General features: G+C 46.0%; 2 protein-coding genes across 2 annotated transcripts; one reads left to right on the top strand and one right to left on the bottom strand.

Annotated features, from left to right (window-relative positions):
• Positions 1 to 907: 907 nt before the first annotated feature.
• Positions 908 to 4,839, bottom strand: C3AR1 (complement C3a receptor 1). The gene is made up of 2 exons (XM_052790110.1): positions 4,273 to 4,839; positions 908 to 2,421 (listed from the first exon to the last, which is right to left on the bottom strand). Exon 2 carries the CDS (start codon positions 2,412 to 2,414, stop codon positions 1,296 to 1,298), a length of 1,119 nt encoding a protein of 372 aa, XP_052646070.1. The 5' UTR covers positions 2,415 to 2,421; positions 4,273 to 4,839; the 3' UTR covers positions 908 to 1,295.
• A 6,354-nt stretch (positions 4,840 to 11,193) lies between these two features.
• NECAP1 (NECAP endocytosis associated 1) lies at positions 11,194 to 19,808 on the top strand. Its single transcript, XM_052790111.1, has 8 exons — positions 11,194 to 11,510; positions 12,796 to 12,896; positions 13,047 to 13,151; positions 13,561 to 13,642; positions 14,054 to 14,162; positions 14,244 to 14,430; positions 17,210 to 17,303; positions 17,424 to 19,808. The coding sequence occupies exons 1-8, from the start codon at positions 11,212 to 11,214 to the stop codon at positions 17,470 to 17,472; spliced, it is 1,026 nt and encodes a 341-aa protein (XP_052646071.1). The 5' UTR covers positions 11,194 to 11,211; the 3' UTR covers positions 17,473 to 19,808.
• Positions 19,809 to 19,884: the final 76 nt, after the last annotated feature.

Here is a 19,884-nt window from a genome sequence, read left to right on the forward strand (position 1 = left end):
TACTTTATGACTGAGGCTTTTTAGGATGTCGGGAGAAAGAGTTGAGAGTTCTCACAGCTGGCTGTTCTCAGGGCGCTGAGATCAGTGAGTCTTTCAACTCGTGCTCACCAGAAAGGCAAAGTGAAAACTATACCAACACTTGGTGGCTGTTTGTCATACCATTTGTTGACCTTACTCCTTTAAGGAAGGACTAACACAAAAAGCAGATTTTAAACCACTTCCTTAGAGTACGTAGTAAACATACCTCTGCTTTTCACAGCAGGGAACATTCAAGCTTGGGAAACAACCCCAAATAGCCTGACTAAATGAAATTTTTACCTTCCTCTACTGGGAAGACATGAGAAGGTTCATCTGTCTTGTAGAGCAGGACATGGCTGTGCCACAACAGGCTTGTTCCCCGCCTTCTTGGGGTCAGAATGGAGGTTATCTCTTCTCAATTCCAAGGTTTTACCAAATGACTGGTAGTCCAGCAGCCACCTAATCTGGTACATCAATGCCTGCAGTTACTGAAATTCTGCTTGTGTGCCATCTTAAAATGCATATGTACATTTGGATAGTCTCGGACTATTTCCTAAAAGGAAGATTTGGGACTCTGGTGGTGGAGGGAGTGTTGGGGAGACAGTCAGTGAGTGCATGCCAACGAACGTAGCTACAGCATCTGCACTGGACCAGTTACTACTGTACAGGGATGTATTTGCTGGGACAAAGAAATATCATGGGCATCTACCAGGGCATGAAAGTCAGTTCAATGCAGCTGACTGGGGCAAGTGCTGTTCTAATGCATTGCTGTAAGAAAATGTAGCACTACCCTCTAGGGAAATCTTCAGGAAAAAAACCCCTCAGACCCCAAGTTTAGTTCCAGGGAGAGGGAAGATGGGATGACAGATTCCGAGGAGAGCCATCAAAGTTAGTTTCACCTGCACTTTATCAGAGACAGATGTAGAACATAGACATATGAAAATAATGACATTCTCATCTAGCAATTCAGAGGTTGAACTACATGATCCCACTGCAAATCATTCTGCAAGCCTGTGTCCTTCAAAGGCTGAAGTACTCTGTGTCTCCTGCTTCACCAGTCTTCCCTCAGATTATCACTCTTGGTACTTCCAACTTCCCATCTCTCGAGTAGGATATAAAGCGGGGTAGCTGTTCTGATCTGAACCATCTCAGTGCCCTGTGTGTGGATCTGCGGATTAATCAAATGTGTTGGAGCAAAAAAAAAAAGTTAAGTAGAGAGTGACTGATGTGCAGAGCCATAGCTTGCTCTTTCTACAGCAGCGATCAGAAGTCCTGCATTACACTGTGCTGCTAACATCCTTCTCTGTTGAAGTCTTGCTTCCGTGAAGGGAGTAAGGCATCGAACGTGTTGGCTCCTCAGTAAAGGCACCTTCCAAGATTCCTTGCAGTGACTGCCGTGCCTTTGCCCTGAAGTCCCGTCCCACAAAGACATAGAGCAAGGGGTTGATGCAGCTGTTGGCGTATGCAAGTGCTGTAGAGAGGTGATCCCAGAGGATCAATGACTCGCTCAGTCCTGTTCCAAGAGTAGGTACAAGGGACAGAATCCCAACTACATGGTATGGAGCCCAGCAGATGAAGAATGCAGCCACCATGAGCACAATTGTTCGCAGCATCCTGCTGTGTGGCTTGTGAAACTGATTTGCACGCATTCTGAAAGCAATAAGGGCATAGCAAACTGCCATTGTGCCAAAGGGGAGTACAAAGCCAAAGACAGCCCTAGTGATGTTTATTACCACTAAGGCAAGGGATACAGAATAATCACCTTCATAGAAATTTCCCCATGAGTCATTACCATTGTAGACTAAAAGTGAGTATTCTTCCAATAACTCATTTACAGAATCATTCATATAATCTAGCACCTCATCATCTCCAAAATTGTACCCACACTCAGTTTTGCCATCATGAGTGCTAGTATCACGGTAGTGGAAGACAGGACAGCAGAAAATGAAGGCCAGGATCCAAATGCCACTGCATATTAGTGATATAAATTTCACTGTTCGATGATTTTGACACCAGACAGGTTTCATCACAAGGAGGCACCGGTCAATGCTGATGGTCATGAGTAGGAAGACGCTAGCAAACATGGTGAAGATTATGACTGATGGAATGACTTTGCAGAGGAACCAACCATATGGCCAGTGTTCATGGAGGGCCAGGTGAACAACGGAAAACGGCAAGGACAAGCAGCATATGAAGTCAGCCACAGCAAGGTTTAGGAACCAGACAATGTTCACAGACCTTTTCATTTTCAGACCGGCTACCCAGATCACCAGTCCATTGCCTGGGATACCTATGATGATAACGATGATGAAGATAGCAATGGAGACAATGGATTCTGATGCATAATATACAGCAGCCTGTTCATGTGAACTGCTGTTACCCAGGAGTTGAGGCATTCTGTAGCTATAAAACAGAAAGCAAATCAGTAGGCAATTCACACCCTCATCCCCAAATTCTTCTCTTTATCTGTACTGAAGCACCTCTGAGTCAGGTGACAGCACAGAGCAGTCAGGGCACAAAGGCATTGGTCAATACAAGTTTGTGCTAAAGGCTTAGTAATCTGACCATTGTACACCTTCATCATTCTCATGGTGGCCAAGCTACATAAGCCCCACTATTCAAACAGGGGGGTTGTATACGCTGAAGTTCTCCTATCTCTGTCATCCCCCTTGATTTCAGTCTGGTTCTTTTTAGTCTCCACTCTAAAGCGGAGCTCTCTATTCACATACCCGCACTGTCACCAGGTGTCTTTCCTGATCCATTTCCAGCTTTGTATACACTTCTCTTCTTCAGAAAGAGAAGTCAGCATTTTAGTTCCTTTTCCCTTTAAAATGAGTGATTTCTTCTGGCATAACCAGTGAAATAATAGGTTTAGGTTAAGAAAGCAATGCTTATCTTGATGAAATATCCCTGCTCCACTTTCAGGACATTATAAATAGAACAGACAGAACAGCAACTCTGTTTGCTAAGGGGTATTTTTAGGGAAGTCTCAGTAAGCGCTTCCTTCTCCCTGCTTTTGTTCTGAGGTCTCTTCCGGTTCCTTGGAAAGCTAGTCTTGATGAGGCAAAAGGCAAGAAATGCATGGTTTAAGAAGAACAGACAGAGGTTTAGTTGTAGAAAGAAAAATTAAAATACAGAGTAATAGCAGTAATGTTCTTGAGCCATTTTAGGCATAAGAAAAGGTGTCATTGCAAGACAATGAAGCTGAGCCACAGAATACTTAAGTGATGTTTTAAAACTATGAGAATAGTAGTGGAAAAACTTTAATTGCTCAATTATTTTTGGACTTAGATATTAGTAAATTTAGAAAGGAAAGTAAAGGAAATCTAGCAAAGTCAAGATAAAGCTGAGAAAAAGAACCTGACCTTTATCCTTTAGGCATTAATAGAATTGTTTATAAAAATCCCTGTTAAGTAAACCCTTGCTGAATCTAATGAAGACAGTTGTGTTGCTGAAAGGTCCCTAAAAGCATTACCAGAACACAAGGAAACTGCATAGGTCAGAGCTGAATACAGCCTGCAGAAGCAACTGAGGAGACATGAGTAAGAAAACCCAGACTGATTTTATTTTAACCTCTATTATGCCGGTACTTAAATGCCAGTTAGGGACTCTTGTGTGCAGGACTAAATATCAATATTATAAAACAAAAAAAAATTCCAAATCATCAATCTCTTGCATAACATATAGTCTAAATGTGGAGTGATGCATTAAGTTTTAGAACCACTTTACCACAAAGAAAATGAGATAAACGGTTGTAACAAACATTGTAAGTTACCACTTTCTGGTAACAATTGCTAAGAGGCTTTTAGGTGAGGGTGACCTGCAAGGAAAGCTATGAAAGAAGTCCCTGGAAGGCAGCTGGGGGCTTAACTTAACATTCTAACAAGGTTGTTCCATTTCCTGTGGTCTTGCTGATAACACGCAGAAGCGACTTTTACAGGGACAAGTGGAGAACAGTGCTGCAAGAGCTGCATCTTGCTGCCTCCCCATATAGCTACAGAAGATGGTATGGAGGGGATAGGGCGTCAAGGAATGCTGTAAACATAGTAATACAAATCCTACTCCAAAGCAAACTGAGGGATGAATTAATAAGAAGATACTGCCCATGCTATGGTTTCAAGAGTGCTAAAAGGGCTGCTATGTGGTTTGAAAATGGAAGAGGGAACTGGAGGGGAGAGAGAGGTTTTCAGGAGTGCAGAACAAGAAATTGCAAGTTGAAGAGGAAAGCAGAATTCTGCAGCTTATTATACCTACCGGAGTGAAGCAGGTATTTTTCGGTGTGTCAGGGAGCAAGTACCATCAGTCCTGTCTCTGGACTGACTGAAAAAAGAAACTCATGTGACATTATAGGAACTGCTTTTTTCCTGTGTGTGCTAAGTATGTTCTTCCACTCTGAAGGAAAGGCTTAGAATGACTCATGTTTGAAATTTTAGATATGATCTGCTGATAAAATACATAGTGGAACCAAAAGAATCTCCGTCAACACTGTCAAACTAAGACAGTGCCCTGAGTCAAAGAATAATAGAAAGCAAGGGAATGATAGGCACAGGCACAGACTTTACTATAGTTTCTGTAAGACAACTGAATCAGATGTCTTGCCTGTTCATGTAACGCTGATCTTTGCTTGATGTAATTCACAATTCTAAACCCTGCCATGCCACCATCAGGTGTCTGATCTGTTGTCCTTTAGCCACTTCCATGTTTTATCAGGTCAGCACATTCACCTAGCTAATCCCATTTCTGGGGTTCTTACCAATCCAGATCAGTTTCTGTCCCAGCCTGAGACATCTTAGTTCACCAAATACAGAACATTGTACTCAGAAAACCATAATTGGTCATGTCAAGGGGATTTTAATCTGATTTTTGACCATTCAGGGTATTTAAAGTCTTGTTGTTGGTTTGTTTTTTTTTTTTTTAAAAGAAGTAACTTGACTGATGAAAAGTTAGAAGTGGTTAACTGAAATGCTGATAGCACAAAACGTCGCAAGACTATAAAAAGAAAAGACATCTAGGGCAAGGCATTTCAACTGTGCAACAATAGGGTTCCCCTTCACCCCTCCCAATTTGGGAAATCAAGACGGCTAGCAGAAAAGACAAAGCCCATACATACAAGAATCAGCCTTGGTATTTCGGTTTTGGTCTGGAAAAGGAACCAGGACGGAGCAGAGTTCCGCTCCTGAGCACATCTCTGTGCAACACACAAATGCTGCCTCCAACACAAACCCCATGAAACCAGGAACAGGAAGGCAGGCCCGGGCTGGGCTGTACCCCCAAGGATGGACAGGCTGTCAGCAGCCTGCCAGGAAAACGCCTCTAGCTGCATCTTATTCTCAGCTGCCATCTTTCCTGGGGGATGCCTCAGACCCAGACAGAAGGTGTTGACAGGAGGTACTGCTATGGGCTCCTCTTGGCCAAGGGACCTGCAGCCTTTTCACCACCATGTGACTCGCTAGCTCTAGTCAAACTCTCCTTTGCAAGAAGGTCCTTCTCCACCAGTTGGCCAACTCTGATCCCCCAGTTAAAACCTCTCCCCTGCAGCCAACCTTGACACAGCAAGCACTTTATCTTCAGCCAGCTCACCCCGGACAGTGATGAGATGATGTGGTACCTCTCTGCCTAGGTTTCCAGATCAACGGACCTTTTAAGCAGTTTGACTAGCGAAGCAGTTTGCACCTGAGCAAAAAGGGCCTAATGATGTAGACACTCAAAGGAGGTGGAGCAAGGAGAAAAAAAAAGACATTTTGTTACTTTCGTAAAATGGTTACTTAGATCAGACCAGGCCTTTGACTTGCCACTTTGACGGTTATCCCAGATCACCACACTGCACTCTTCTCTTCTGGATCTCTCCCTTCCCCTCATGATAAACAGACTGAGTTAGCTTAGAAAGGCTCTAATTCACAGAATCATGGAATAGTTGAAGTTGGAAGACTGTCTGGAGACTGTCTAGCCCAACTCCACTGCTCAAAGCAGGGTCAGCTAGAGAAGGTTGCCCAGGACTCTGTCCAGTCAGGTTTGAGTATCTCCACAGAAGGAGACTCCACAGACTTCGGGCAACCTGTCCCAGTGTTCAACCACCCTCACGTAAAAAACTGTTTTATTGTGTTCAGATGGAACTTTCTGTGTGTCAGTGTGTGCCCACTGCCTCTTGTCCTGTCACCAGGCACCACCGAAAAGAGCCTGGCTCCATCTCCATTAAACACTCCCATCAGATAGATGATATCCCCCTGAGCCTTCTCTTCTCCAGGCTGAACAGTCTCAGCTCTCTCGGCCTCTCCTTGCATGACAGGTGTACCAGTCCCTTAATTACCTTAGTTGTTCTCCACAAATTTCACTCCACTGTGTCCATATCTCTCTAGTACTGTGGAGCCCAGAACTGGACCCAGCACTCCAGATGTGGCCTCACCAGCGCTGAGTAGAGGGGAAGGATCACCTCCCTTGCTGGCGACACTCCTAATCTAGCCCAGGCAGCTATTGGCATTCTTTGCTGCGAGGGCACATTGCTGGCTTATGTTCAGCTTTCTGTCCACCAGGACCACAACATCATCATTCTCTGCAAAGCTGCTTTCCGGGTGGTCAGCCCCCAACATGTATTTAGTGCATGGGGTTCTTCCTCCCCAGGTGCAGGACTTTGCACTTCTTCTTGAACTTCACGAGGTTCCTGTCTGCCCAGTTGTCCAGCATGTCCAGGTTCCTCTGAATGGTAGCAGACACCTGGTGCATCAGCCACTCCTATCCGTTTTGTATCATCTGCAAACTTGTTGAGAGTGCACATTGCTTCATCATCCAGGTCATTAATGAAGAGTTGAACAGTACTGGAACCAGTGACAACTGCAGCTGGACACTGCTAGTGACCAGTCTCCAGCTGGACTTAGTTCTTCTGATCACCACCCTCTGAGCCCAGCAGTTCAGCTACTATTCAATCCACCTCACTGTCCACTTATCTAGCCCATAGGCCATCAGCTTGTCTATAAGGATGTTCATACTGAAGTTTATCTTGATGTATAGACTCAACTGGCCACCAGAACAAGTTGGCTAAAACCTTGATGCAAGTTACCATTTATATTGCTGTTTCAGGTTTGTTATTTCAAAACTGCACCAGTCTATCAGTTACTAAATAGTTACACCCATATACAGTTCTAAAAATGTGATCAATATATTTACAAAAGCCTCCCTCCTGCAAGAGCATGCAGGTTGTCTCCAAAACACTTGGGCAAGAACTGAGAATTCCGTTTGTATTTCATATTTCTACTACTTCTTCCATAGTTCTACCAAGCTTTGCAGCCCCCCTCAGATCTCCCATTTGTTTCCCCGCAGGTGGCGTGACTAGATAGCTATGATTTTTCACAGACCCTGAATGTTCCTTGTGTATATGGCAAACCCATCTTCCTAAAAAAACCTGTCCAAAACTCTCCCTATAAATCTTAGCCATAGCTAGCACAACTGTTTCTCTAGAAAGCATACTGCAGTGGCCTGGTGGCCAGTGTTTGCTATGCGCCTTGTTTTCATCGTTACAACTGTGCACTTAGTTTCATAGGGACTCTCCAGAAACATCAAGTATCTGCAGGATTGCCCTGCACTAGTATTCCTCAGACTCTCCTCCCCAGAAAATCTACTGAATGACCCCAAGGCATTTTTGTACATTGCTGAGTAAGATCAGGTAAGCGCAAACTTTGGACACCAAGCTGGGAAGAAAGCTTGGCAAAACTGGTACATACGTAGATCATACATAATTAAAAAGTAGCTCTTCACAACAACAGGTTCTCAGTACTGGTTGAGTGTTTGTCAGATGTTTTGCCAGGGCATTTTCAGTGAAGGAAACACCATTTGAAATAATATTTGGACTGTTTAGTAAAAATGCTCATCTTGGGATTAACCTTTAAGTTATCTAATGAGTCATTTTGTGAGACTGGTTTCCCCTGTACCTTCTGTGCAGAGAAGGTAAATTCCAAATGTTTGGTCCACCCATTAAGTGCATTCCTCGACAATGCCTTATTTTTTTTCTTATGTAAGCAAAGCAAAAAGCAAACCAAAAGCCAAAATGATTCTTCTCCATGGTTTATTATGAGGCTACCTACAGATTGGCATGAACCCTGCATTTTACCCTACTTGTGTAGGCCCTTTTATTTGCACACCGCATATGATTGAACATTGTGGAGTTCCATCCAAGATTTCTGCTATTCCTTGGTTTTCATTCATTGAAGATTTCTGTGTGGGAAGAATATGGATCCTCCATTGCTTTCATAGTCTGATTTTAAATATGTTCTCCTTCAAGATTTCAACCCCACTGCTTAATCCTTTAAAAAAAAGTAAAAAAATTAAAAACTTTAGCTATTATTGGCAGTGCTTTGTATTTTCGTGGTTCAGCGATGCTTGTTTGAAAAAGACAGAAGAACGTTATGTTCTCTGCTGGTTAAGTCTCAATGGAATTGAATGGAAGATGTATTCCTGGTGTCCTGGTGCTGCTTGTGCACCTTTCCTCACATGCCTTATAAAAGTTGGCCCTTTGCCACTCTCTCGTCTTAGATGCTCTGCTTCTAGAAGAACTGTAGGAGAATTGTGGCACACTGAATGACAGCACAATAAAGAGGCAGGCAAAATTTAATATTGCTAATTGTGAATTATTGAATTTTGAAAAGCAACCATAACTATACATACAGAGTGATGTACTCTAGATAAGTTATTACCATTCAAAGAAGAAACTTAGCAGTCAGCACAGAAAGTTCTATGAAAAATCATGTCAACATGCAATGCTATTCAAAAGGTAAATGTAACAGGAATTATTCAGTTGCTTCTTGAATACTGAATGCTGTAGTGGTCCTTGATCTTAAAAACAATTATAGAATCAGAAATGATACAGAAAATGACGACTAAACAGCCATGGCTCAGAATGGCTTCTTTTGGTGGACAAGCTAAATAGACGAGAATGCTTCACCTTGGGAAAGTGACATCTAAGTGGCAGTATGAGAGACACGTGGAGAAGGTGACATGAATTCTTATAGAACAAGAACTAGGAGGTATCAAATGAAATGATCAGGTAGAAGTTTGAAAACAAAAAATTACACTTTTTCATATTGCACAATTAGATTCATGGCTCCAGGGATGATACGGGTAACCAAAAGTGTAAGTTTAAAAAAGCAATTAGATGAATCCATAGAAGGAAAGTCTATTAAAATACTGCTAACAAATGCATACCAAACCCCTGGCCCACAAAGCCCTTATACTACAGATTGGTAGGCTAGTATACTAGGAAAGTGTAACTCTGTACTGTTTTACAGGCTTTCTTTAAGCAGCTCTGTTCTTCTCCAAGGTTTACCTCCCATTAACCTCTTTGCCTTAATTCTGGCAGTCTGGCAAGCAATGTAACACTGGCATATTGCAAGCAGGGAGGCAGAGCCTTCTTTTACACTGTGGCACATATCTGCATTGAGTATCCCTGCCGTATATTCCTACTAGTTCTTGCACAGGCTGCATGAAAGGGTTCAAGTCTCTCTTCCCAGGCAGGTGTCTGTCCACTCCAGTGTGCAGCCTGGCAGGGCACCCACACAGCAGGGTGTGGGGCCTCTGCTCCCTGGGGCATCAAAATCTGCCACAAAGCAGAGCGTGTTAGCCCCTCCTTCCCGCTGCAGGGAGGCAGAGAAAGCTGGCAGAGGGGAAGGGGAAAAGGAACCTGCGCATTTGCGTCATTCTGTATCTGTTAAGGTACTTAGCTCACACCAGTCATGCATCTTTCCTGTTTATCTACTCATACAGCTGTCGAGATCATTTCTGGGGAAAACTAGGCCAGTTACATTTAGATATGCTAGTTAAATTACAAGTATCCTACTTTTTTAGTCTTAATGACCGAAGACTATTCCTGTCCTTGGCTTCAAAATAGCTTCACTTACTAGATCTACAGAATCAGCAGCACACACTCCCTTTGTTTCAAAGTTTTTCTGCACCAAGCACTGTCAGAGATACAACGCTGGGCTAGTTGGACATTTGGCCTGACAGGACAGCTTGTTTGACTGCTACAATTGAGTTCATGACCATCCTCTGTTCCACTTGCCTCTGCAAACAGCAAGAAACAATACCGTTTCAGCTCTCACTGCATTAACTAACACCATTTCATACTGGAAAAAAATAGTTCCTCAAACTTAGTGCTGTTTCATTCACTTCTTGCTTTACCCTCAGCAATAAACTGTGCTCACTCAGTCTTTCAGGGGTAGCTTAAGTTACTCCCCAACTAGCCCATGCTATGCCCACCCCCGGCTCTGTGGGTATGTAACTTTGTAACTTTTCTCAGGCCTTTTCTGCTAGTTTTCAGAGTAAGCATTTAGTAGTTTAGAGATTCAGTCATAGGCTACTGCATAGCAGTAAATGTCAACACCAGTCTTCACTGAGAGGTCACTATTAAAAAAAGTTTAAATGCTACTAGTCTAATCATACTGATAAATAGAACAGTACCTATACACTTATTTTGGTCACATTTCTGGGAAGTCATACTCCTGAAATTAACCTTTGTGTAGCAGGCATTTTCACCGCTTCTAGGTGCAAAACTTGTAACAGTTTGTGCTGTGTTTTCTCTTCATTTTGCTCCTTTTACCAAAGGCCTCTTGATCCCAGCACCACTGGCCACACGAAAATCCATTTTCACTTAAAACCCAAGCTTTGACCCAAGGCTGCAGGAAAGAAAACCACGCTGGGGAGAAGTGCCCAGGCCCACTGCGGAGGGCACGCAGGGATCCACCCCCCCAGATATTCGTGTGGCAGCACAAAACCCAGCCCCACGTTTCGGCACAACAAAACCCAGCCCCACGTTTCGGCACAACAAAACCCAGCCCCACGTTTCGGCACAACAAAACCCAGCCCCACGTTTCGGCACAGCCCAGCCATGGCTTCCCCCGCGTACCGGGCTGGCGGGAGGACATCCCCAGGCCCAACGCCCCTCGCCCCTCCTGCCCGCCGCCGTGCCCCGGGGGGCCTGCTGGCAGCTCAGGGCCTCCCCAGCCCCCGGGACCGGGACCCGGCCTTCCCAGGGGAGTCTTAGCCCGCCCGGCTCTGCCCGCTCCCAGCATGGCTGCGCCCAGGTCCGGGATGGCGCCCGGCACCACTTCATCAGCCCGAACCAAACATGGCCGCGCCAGGCCCTGTGAGGGAACCGCCAGGCTCCAAGATGGCGCCAGCCCGCGCTGCTGTGTCAGAACCGGCTCCAAGATGGCCGCCTCCCCGCCCCCGCGCGTTGCTGCCAGGATCCAAGATGCCTTCTCCTCCCACGCCTTACGACGTGCCCTGCTTCCCGCCCGGCCGCCCCAGGCGGTGTCTGCCCTCATCAAAGATGGCGGTCGGAAGCGCCCCCGGTTATTAGGCTCCCCACCCCTCGCTCTTCGCCGCGGTTTGTTGCTGTTGACGGCCGAGATGGCGGCGGCCGAGCTGGAGTACGAGTCCGTCCTCTGCGTGAAGCCCGATGTCAACGTTTACCGCATCCCGCCGCGCACTTCCAACCGCGGGTACAGGTGAGGGGACGCTCTGGCTCGGCCCAGCCCCCGGCTGCCCCTGCCCGCCCTGCCCGCGGGGCTGCGGCCGCAGCCCCGCGGGCAGGGCGGGCAGGGGCAGCCGGGGGCTGGGCCGGGGAAAGGGCGTCCTCGCCCCGAGCGGGGCCTTGGGAAGCCGTGGCCTGTGGCCGCAAGCGGGTCAGGCCTGTTCCCTGAGGCCTTCGCCCCCAGCGGCTGCAGTTTTGGGGACTCGAGTCGCCTCTTGTAGGCGGCCCGCGCCTAAAAGCGGGAGCCTTTTCCTCCCTGCTGTGGAGGAGCCGGGGCTGCTCTGTTCATCGTGTGCGGGAGGCGAAGGCGCCCGAGTAACTTGGTTTGCCAGGCAGAGCTGACCTCCGCTCCCAGTTTGCCTGGTTTGCTGGGATGCGAGTCGGGTGTATAATGGCACGTTGAATTTTGGCTTGTTGGCTCTCGTGGTAGCGGGGAGGAAGCCAGGAGCGGTTCCAGTATGGTTTTTAAGAAGAGATTGCAGGACCAGGAGTTAGAGATGCTTTCTCTCTCTTTAGCTGAAGCCAGTGGAGTGTGACTTTGTAAGCTGTGCCCACAGACTTGCTGGAGACGGGGGTTTGCGCTCTGAAGCGCTGGTGGGTGTTGGTGCTACTGGCTGAACTTGGCAGACTGTTGCCACTGTGGATGTTGTGCCTGGCCGCAGGTGTTTGTTTCCAGTTCCAAAATCCCGCAGGTTGAGGTTTTTCTCTCTCTTTCTTTTTTCCTTTGTTTTTTCCCTTCACAACAGTCTGTAGCAAAAAGTTTGATGGGCTAGTCAAGATGGCTGTGTGTATGATGTTTTACCTAGTGTAAGCTAGCTGCCTCTAGGTTTGGAAGTACTTGATATTATTTTACAATGGGGTAGAATAATGGAGTGGCTTTTCAGCATGCTATTAATCAATTTTGGGGGTCTTCCTGATGCTCACAAGTCACTTATTAGTCACTTCTGGGTTTACTGTTCCAAGTCAGTCCCTGGGTTTCAGTCTCCCCTATTCTGTAAGCTTATAAAGGTAAAGCCAGAGTTGATGTTCTCTAGACTGTATCTATTTCCCTTTACCCAGAGGAAAGAGGCCAGTCAGAGCTGTGTGTGTTGACTGGCAGCAACGGAGAGGAGCTGAGACCTTGTATATCGCTTGGGGAGAGAAGTGGAATAAGGCAGCTGCAGGCATTGAAGGTTTGGGAGCAGAGGCGTTTGCTGAGATGGTTGGGCAGAAGTGGAGGGGTTGATGTATGGTCAGTGAACAGTTGCTTTTCTTTTCAGGGCATCTGACTGGAAACTGGACCATCCGGACTGGACAGGGCGGCTCCGTGTCACCTCCAAAGGCAAAACTGCATACATAAAACTGGAGGATAAGGTTTCAGGTAAGGGAAAGGCTGTGGTTTGGCAAGGCTGCGACTGTGATTGCTGCTCATGAGCCTGTGTTTCTAAGCCTGGTCAAAGCTGTGCATGGCAGCCCTGGCCACGCTTTAGCAAGAGGCTGCTCTCCTTAACACCCAATTCTTTGTCTGCAGGAGAACTCTTTGCCCAGGCTCCTATAGATCAGTACCCTGGCATTGCAGTAGAGACTGTGACAGATTCCAGCCGCTATTTTGTCATTCGAATTCAGGATGGGACTGGTGAGTTGAGGGATCATGTATGTGCCAAGTGCTAGAGCTGGAGGAGACTTAGCTTGATGGAGTTGGGTATATGCAAGGGGCATTGGAATGGTGTTGGGAGCGCTGAAAAGGCTGGGTAGTGTGCCTGGAGGGGTAGGAAGGCAAGGTTAACACAGGAGGATTCTCTACATTGCACAGAGTCCAGGGGCTGGGAAGGAACATTCGGTTTCTGAGAGTGCCGTGTGGGAAGAAGGGTGCATCCTGAAGGCTAGGAACAATGAACTGCTGTGAGCTGCTGGTGTCCAGCTGCAGGTCTGTCAGAGGGAGGTAGCACAGAGCGGTTTAGGAGCAGCAGAAGGATTTTGGAGTGAATGAACACAAGGGCCCGTTTGCAGGGCACGTCCAATGACTCCTCCTGTCTCCTTGCTAGGACGAAGTGCTTTTATAGGCATTGGCTTCACGGATCGTGGTGATGCCTTTGACTTCAACGTCTCTTTGCAGGATCACTTCAAGTGAGTTGTGCTTTTCTAGAATGCTGGTTTTCCTCTGGCCTGTAGAACACGGCGGGTGGTGGTGCATGTTCATTTAGTGCAGGCTTCCTTGGGATGGTCGTGAAGCCCTACTCTGGCTCCATCAGGGACACTTGAGTGCCTGCTGCCAACTGTCATGCAAGCTGAGAGTCCTGCAGGGTCAGATCTGCAAGTCTTAAGCTTAAGTCCTGTGATGCTACAGGTGCAGTGTTAGGCAGTCTCTTGGGTTTGTGGTGGTCCCAGCTTTTTGCTGTACTACACTGGGAGTAGGGAAGTAGCTGGTTTGACAAGGCAAGGTAGTTTTTTGGTGGGATGGGGAGAGGAACCATGCATTTTTCTGAGACCCTATTCCCCTTTGTCACAGGGTCTAATGTCGTCTTCTCTTCTTTTTAGGTGGGTGAAGCAGGAGACTGAGATCTCCAAGGAGTCCCAGGAAGCTGACACACGTCCCAAATTAGACTTAGGGTTTAAGGAAGGGCAGACCATCAAACTGAACATTGGGGTAAGAGCCCAGTTTACCCTGCTTCTTTCTCTGGATATGCCAATGGAGACTCTTCCTCACTTGTCCTTTCTTTTTATACAGAACATGACGACAAAGAAAGGAGGAGCAGCCAAGCCCCGTGTGTCTGGATCAGGGGGCCTAAGCCTGCTGCCACCCCCACCAGGAGGCAAAATTGCAGTCCCTCCTATACCTCCCCCGTCCTCTGCAGCCATTGCCAACCATGTCACGCCACCACCCGTGCTGAAATCCAGTAATGTGAGCAGTGCAGGTAAACATTAGCATAGAGCAAATGGTCTGTCAGACACTAGTAGGTGCATAGAGAGGACTGAGGCCTGCTTCAGGGAACCAGTGCTCGATCTAGTGCTAACAGTGCCCTGTGAGACATGAGGGCTTTGCTCTCTTTGACCTGAGGATCTCCATGCTTGTTTAATAATACCTGCTTGTTCTCCTTGCAAGAAGGACAGTGTTGGTTTCTCCTATTGCAAGGACAGGAGTTACAAGTGACTTGGTCAAAATGATCTGTGGGGGTTTGGGTATGAAATTAAAATAGTTGGATTTTTCTGAATTTGTTTGTGCTTTAGGGACACTGGCAGAGCTGTGTAGGGTGTCCAGAAAAGTACTGCACAGTCACTTGCTTTCTTCAGAAAAATATAGATACAGTTGTGGTTGTTGTTGAAAGATGCAGGAAAAGCACTTCTTGAGTGGCTTTGAATAGGGAGAGAGGAAGCTTTAGTATGAGCAGCAGAAAGAGGTCTAAAGTATAGTGGTATTGTGGGTATAGCAGTTTATTTTAAAAATATGTATATAATTTTATATAAATATATTGTTTATATATGAAAATAATAATAAAATATATATGTTGAACTTCACATACACACACACACACATATATATATGTATACACACATGAGGTTCAACAAGGCCAAGTTGAAGGTCCTGCACCTGCAGTGGGGTAATCACCAGTATCAATACACATTAGAGGATGCATGGATTGAGAGCAGCCCTGACAAAGACTTGGGGATAGTGGTGGATGAAAAATTGGATATGAGCCAGCAATGTGCACTTGCAGCCAATAACATTCTGGGCTGCACCAAAAGAAGCATGGCCAGCAGGTTGAGGGAGGTGATTCTCTCCCTCTACTCCACTCTTGAGGCCCCACCTGGAGTACTGTGTCCAGCTCCAGCGTCCCCAGTACAAGACAGACATAGACCTGTTGGATTGGGTCCAGAGGAGAGCCATGAAAATGATCAGAGGGATGGACCACCTCTTCTGTAAAAAAAGGCTGAGAGAGTTGGGGTTGTTCAGCCTGGAGAAGAGAAGGCTCCGGGGAGACCTTATTGCAGCCTTTTGATATATAAAGGGAGCTTGTAAGAAAGATGGAGAGAGACTTTTTACCAGGGCCTTTAGTGAAGGACAAGGGGCAAAGGTTTAAACTGAAAGAGGGTAGATTTACATTGGATATAAGGAATAAAGTCTTTACGATAAGGGTGGTGAGACCTGCCTCCAACTCTGCCCTGTGTACCCTCCGTACTAGCTCCCCGGATGTCCTGTGAGTGTCTCATTCTGGTCTGCCTTGAGGAAATTCCAGCTAGCCAAACTAACCAAGCAAAGCTTCTCCTTTATTCTGGTTGTTTTGGAGACCTTATTATGGCTTTTCAATGCTTAGAGGGGGCTTATAAGAAAGATGGAGAGAGGTGTTTTACCAGCACCTGTAGTGACAGGACAAGGGGCACAGGTTTTTAACTGAAAGAAGTTCAGCCTCCTCTTTTCTAGACTGAACAACCCCAGATCCCTCAGCCGCTCCTCATAAGACTTGGTGAGGGGCCTTGAGCACAAGTCTTATGAGGAGCGGCTGAGGGATCTGGGGTTGTTCAGTCTAGAAAAGAGGAGGCTGAGGGGAGACCTTATCGCTCTCTACAACTACCTGAAAGGGGGTTGTAGTGAGGAGGGTGTTGGTCTCTTCTGTCAGGTGGCTGGAGATAGGACAAGAGGAAATGGCCTCAAGTTGAGGCAAGGGAGATTTAGGTTAGATATTAGGAAAAATTTTTTTACTGAGAGGGTTGTCAAACATTGGAATGGGCTGCCCAGGGAAGTGGTTGAGTCACCATCCCTGGAGGTATTCAAAAAGCGAGTGGATAGGGTACTCCAGGGCATGGTTTAGGGGGCATGGTTAATGGTTGGACTTGATGATCTTGAAGGTCTTTTCCAACCGAAATGATTCTATGATTCTATGATTCTATAAGTTAGATCTAGATTAGACACAAGGAAGAAATTCTTTATGATGAGGGTGGTAAGACACTGGAACAGGTTGCCCAGAGAAGTTGTGGATGCCCCATCACTGGAAGTATTCAAGGCCAGGTTGGATGGGGCTTTGAGCAACCAGGTCTAGTCGAAGGTGTCCCTGCCCATGGCAGGGGGGTTGGACTAGTTGATCTTTAAAGGTCCCTTCCAAGCCATACCATTCTGTGATTCTGCAACAAAGAGGTTGCTGCAGTCTTCTGGATTCTGTACTAAAAGTGTGACCATACAGAGGTGTCTGGAGAGCTGATGATACTCTTGTGAAGGCAGAGATTTTAGCAGTGCTGTACACAGATCAGAGTGAGAAGAAACCACAAGCTTCTGAATAGGGCTGGGCTCCAGTGCGTGGTTTGTACTGTTAAGGTGATGCCTGTTTGGCAGCTGTTATGATTGCTGAGCTTGGGCTGAGTCTGAGCCTTATGTCTACTGGGAGAGGTAATATGTCACAAATCTGCCAGTTGGTATGCTAGGTGGAGACTGAATAGTTCTTGAAGGTGACGTACCCCTGCAGCATGAGCTGGAGTCTCCATGCACATTCAGCAAAAGGAGCTGCTATTACAAAAAAAAAAAAAAATCCTTAAAAAAAGTCTAACTTCCTTCTTCTGGAAGGAGAGCAGGAGTCGCTTCAGATTCTCTGCCCCTGCATCCAGCAGTTTGTGTAAGGTGACAGTTTAAATGCCTGTGGGGTTTTCTTCTTGATTAGCTTGATTTTTTTTTTTTTTTTTTTTTTTTCCCTCCTTCCACCTTAGATATTCTATTAGACTTAGATGCTCCTGCATCTGCAGCCAAGGCACCAGCATCAGCTACCACAGACCTCTGGGGAGACTTCAGCACTGCATCCAGGTAAACTGTGGTGAATGAAACTGCACACAATAAGGGTAGTGTCCTGATGGGCACTGGAAGAGCCGTAAGTTAAGAAGTCATATTAGATCTGCTCCTTTGATTCTCCTCTCTTTATTTCAGTGCTGTTCCCAATCAGGCTCCTCAGCAGTCCAACTGGGTCCAGTTCTGAATGGTCAAAGCAGTGGAATGTGACAAACTGATGACCAAGAGGCTCTAGAGGCACCAAATGGGATCAGAGGGGGCACAAACCTCTCTAGTCTTCAATCAAAAACAAATCAGGACAATCCTTCCCTTTTAAACTGGATCTTCACTTCAGTCAAAACTTACTATTTTTGGTCCCACAGTGAAACCACTGAACCTAAAGAGAACATACTGACTCCTCACAAGATGGGCAAGGAGGAGAGAGGTAGCCTCATTTCTTCCACCCACTTGGCTGTTACATGGTACATCCTAGCTCTTTTTCCCTCTCTTTCCATACAGGTAAAGCAAGAATCCTGAAGAAGGTGGGTACAGGAGGAGGCTGGGTAGGTGCCTCTGGGTTCCTTGTCCTTTAAATTTTCTCTGGTTAGACTGTTGCTTTTTGCAGCTGCTTTCAGTAGTGACTCTAGTCTCTGCAGCTTGGCCTGCAGTGCTGAGGACAGCTGCGTTTGGCTGCAGCTTGTAAATGGAAGCTGTAAGGAGATAGGTCTTGTCTCAACACAAAACCCTCTTTTAATTAATTGCATCTGTGGTGAGGAGTGCACCTCCCCATGCACACACTACTCTTCCTCTCTTTGGTGCAATTCTTGATAGTGCTGGATGTTCCTGTGCTCTTGTGGGAGGAGTCATGGATGTCCTTGAGTAGACCTGCTGCCATTGTGCTGTAGCTCCAGGTGGGCACCCCATCTTGAGGCTCCTTGTTTGGCTTGCAGGTTCACTGAAGGAACTTCTCTCATTTTCAGTCTTTTCTCCCTCCCGCCCCATGCAACGGCCTCATTGTCATTAAGCTGTTTTAACTGGAAATGGCTTTAAAAAAAAAAAAAAAAAAAAAAAAAGCCTGTTTTTATAATTTGGTAGTTATTTGCACTAGATGACAACCAGGTAATCCCGCCACTCAGCATTTCATGTTCCTGCGTCACAATCCTGAGCCTTGTGTTGTGACTTGGCACTGTGTTACAAGTATTGCATATCCATGCCACAGTAAGAACTATGGTGGGACAGTGGATTATTCTCTGCTGAAGGGGCAGCCTCTTTCCCCTTTTCAGCTCGCACTTATCATTTGGGCAGGAAATGTATAGTAGGCCAAACCTTGAGAACTGTGGCAGTGAAATTCTCCCACCTGTGTTCCTTGTGGCTTTTCTTCTGAGGCTAACTTTATAGGGATGTGAGCTGGTTATTGTAACTTGGATTTTTTTTTTTTTTTATTTTTAATGTGCCCCAAACCCACTCTATTTCCTGTGTGGTTTAGTGGGTTAGAAAGAGGTAAAAGGCCTTACTCTCTGCTGTTCTCTTTGGGAGAGTTTCCTATGGCCCTTTGATCTGGACACTATTCCATCTTCAGCAGCTATGGATGTGATCTGGGTTGTAAGTCTGCTGATTACTCTGGGCAAAGCCCGTGGGCAGGCTGGAAACCTCACAATGCTAGCTGCCCTCCGTGCTAGCTGATAAGCCAAAACATGAGCTGGGACGGTGGTCTCAGTGACTCTTCTACAGCTGTACCCAGTTACTAGAACACTAGGATTTTGGTACTTCACTGGAAGGCTTCTTCCTGTTTTGAACACTCAACCAGCAGCAACACTTTTGTAACTGGGATACGCTCTGCTAGCACACCTGTGCAAGTAAATTTTTTCCTTTGGGCAAAGATTTCCTGGTGAGGCTTTTAAAAGAGAGTAGTTAGCTGTATGCACCTTGTGCTTGCAAAGGTCTCTTGTCGTTTTTGTCTTCTTACTACACTGAGGGCATTTTGGAGACAAAGTTTCACTTAGACCATACCTCTGGGAAACAAAATTCTTGAAAATAGCTCTAAAGCTGCTGCAGTTCCACTTGTGGAAGTGGGGACCAGACTGCTGTTGGATGTATTTTAAGTAGTCTTTTAATCCTGATCCCCTGGCTCTCTTGGTGTTCCCCCTGCCGCCCCTGCCCCACCTTCATAGTCACTCCTGCAGTCTCAATGTACTTAAACTCCCTGCCTCCTCTGAATTTGTGGGTGGCTATAATCTGCTAGCAAAGTCATGGACTCTGCTGGTTGGCTTTTTGTTTTCTTTTTCTTTTTTTTTTTTTTTTTTTCTCAAATCATTGTGTGGTCCTGTCATTTCAACTATGTATCAGTTCCCCAAACCAAGGAAGTTCATGGCACCAATTAACAACTAACTAGGAGCCTCTTCTGTATTGTCTTAGTTAGTATTCTGGAGATAATATATTATGTATTTGAAAAGCTGAAGAAGCAAAAATTAAAGATATATGTATATAAAGCATAAGATGTACTGGTGCAAATGGTAATTAAACAAGTAATATTGGGGAAAAGAATGTCATGAGTCTTCTAAGTTGTCAAACTGTTGTTCCTTTGAAAGCCCTGCAGACTCAAGGTCTTTATGTCTCCAGC

Source organism: Harpia harpyja, chromosome 6, assembly GCF_026419915.1.
Source record: "Harpia harpyja isolate bHarHar1 chromosome 6, bHarHar1 primary haplotype, whole genome shotgun sequence".
Taxonomy (NCBI): domain Eukaryota; kingdom Metazoa; phylum Chordata; class Aves; order Accipitriformes; family Accipitridae; genus Harpia; species Harpia harpyja.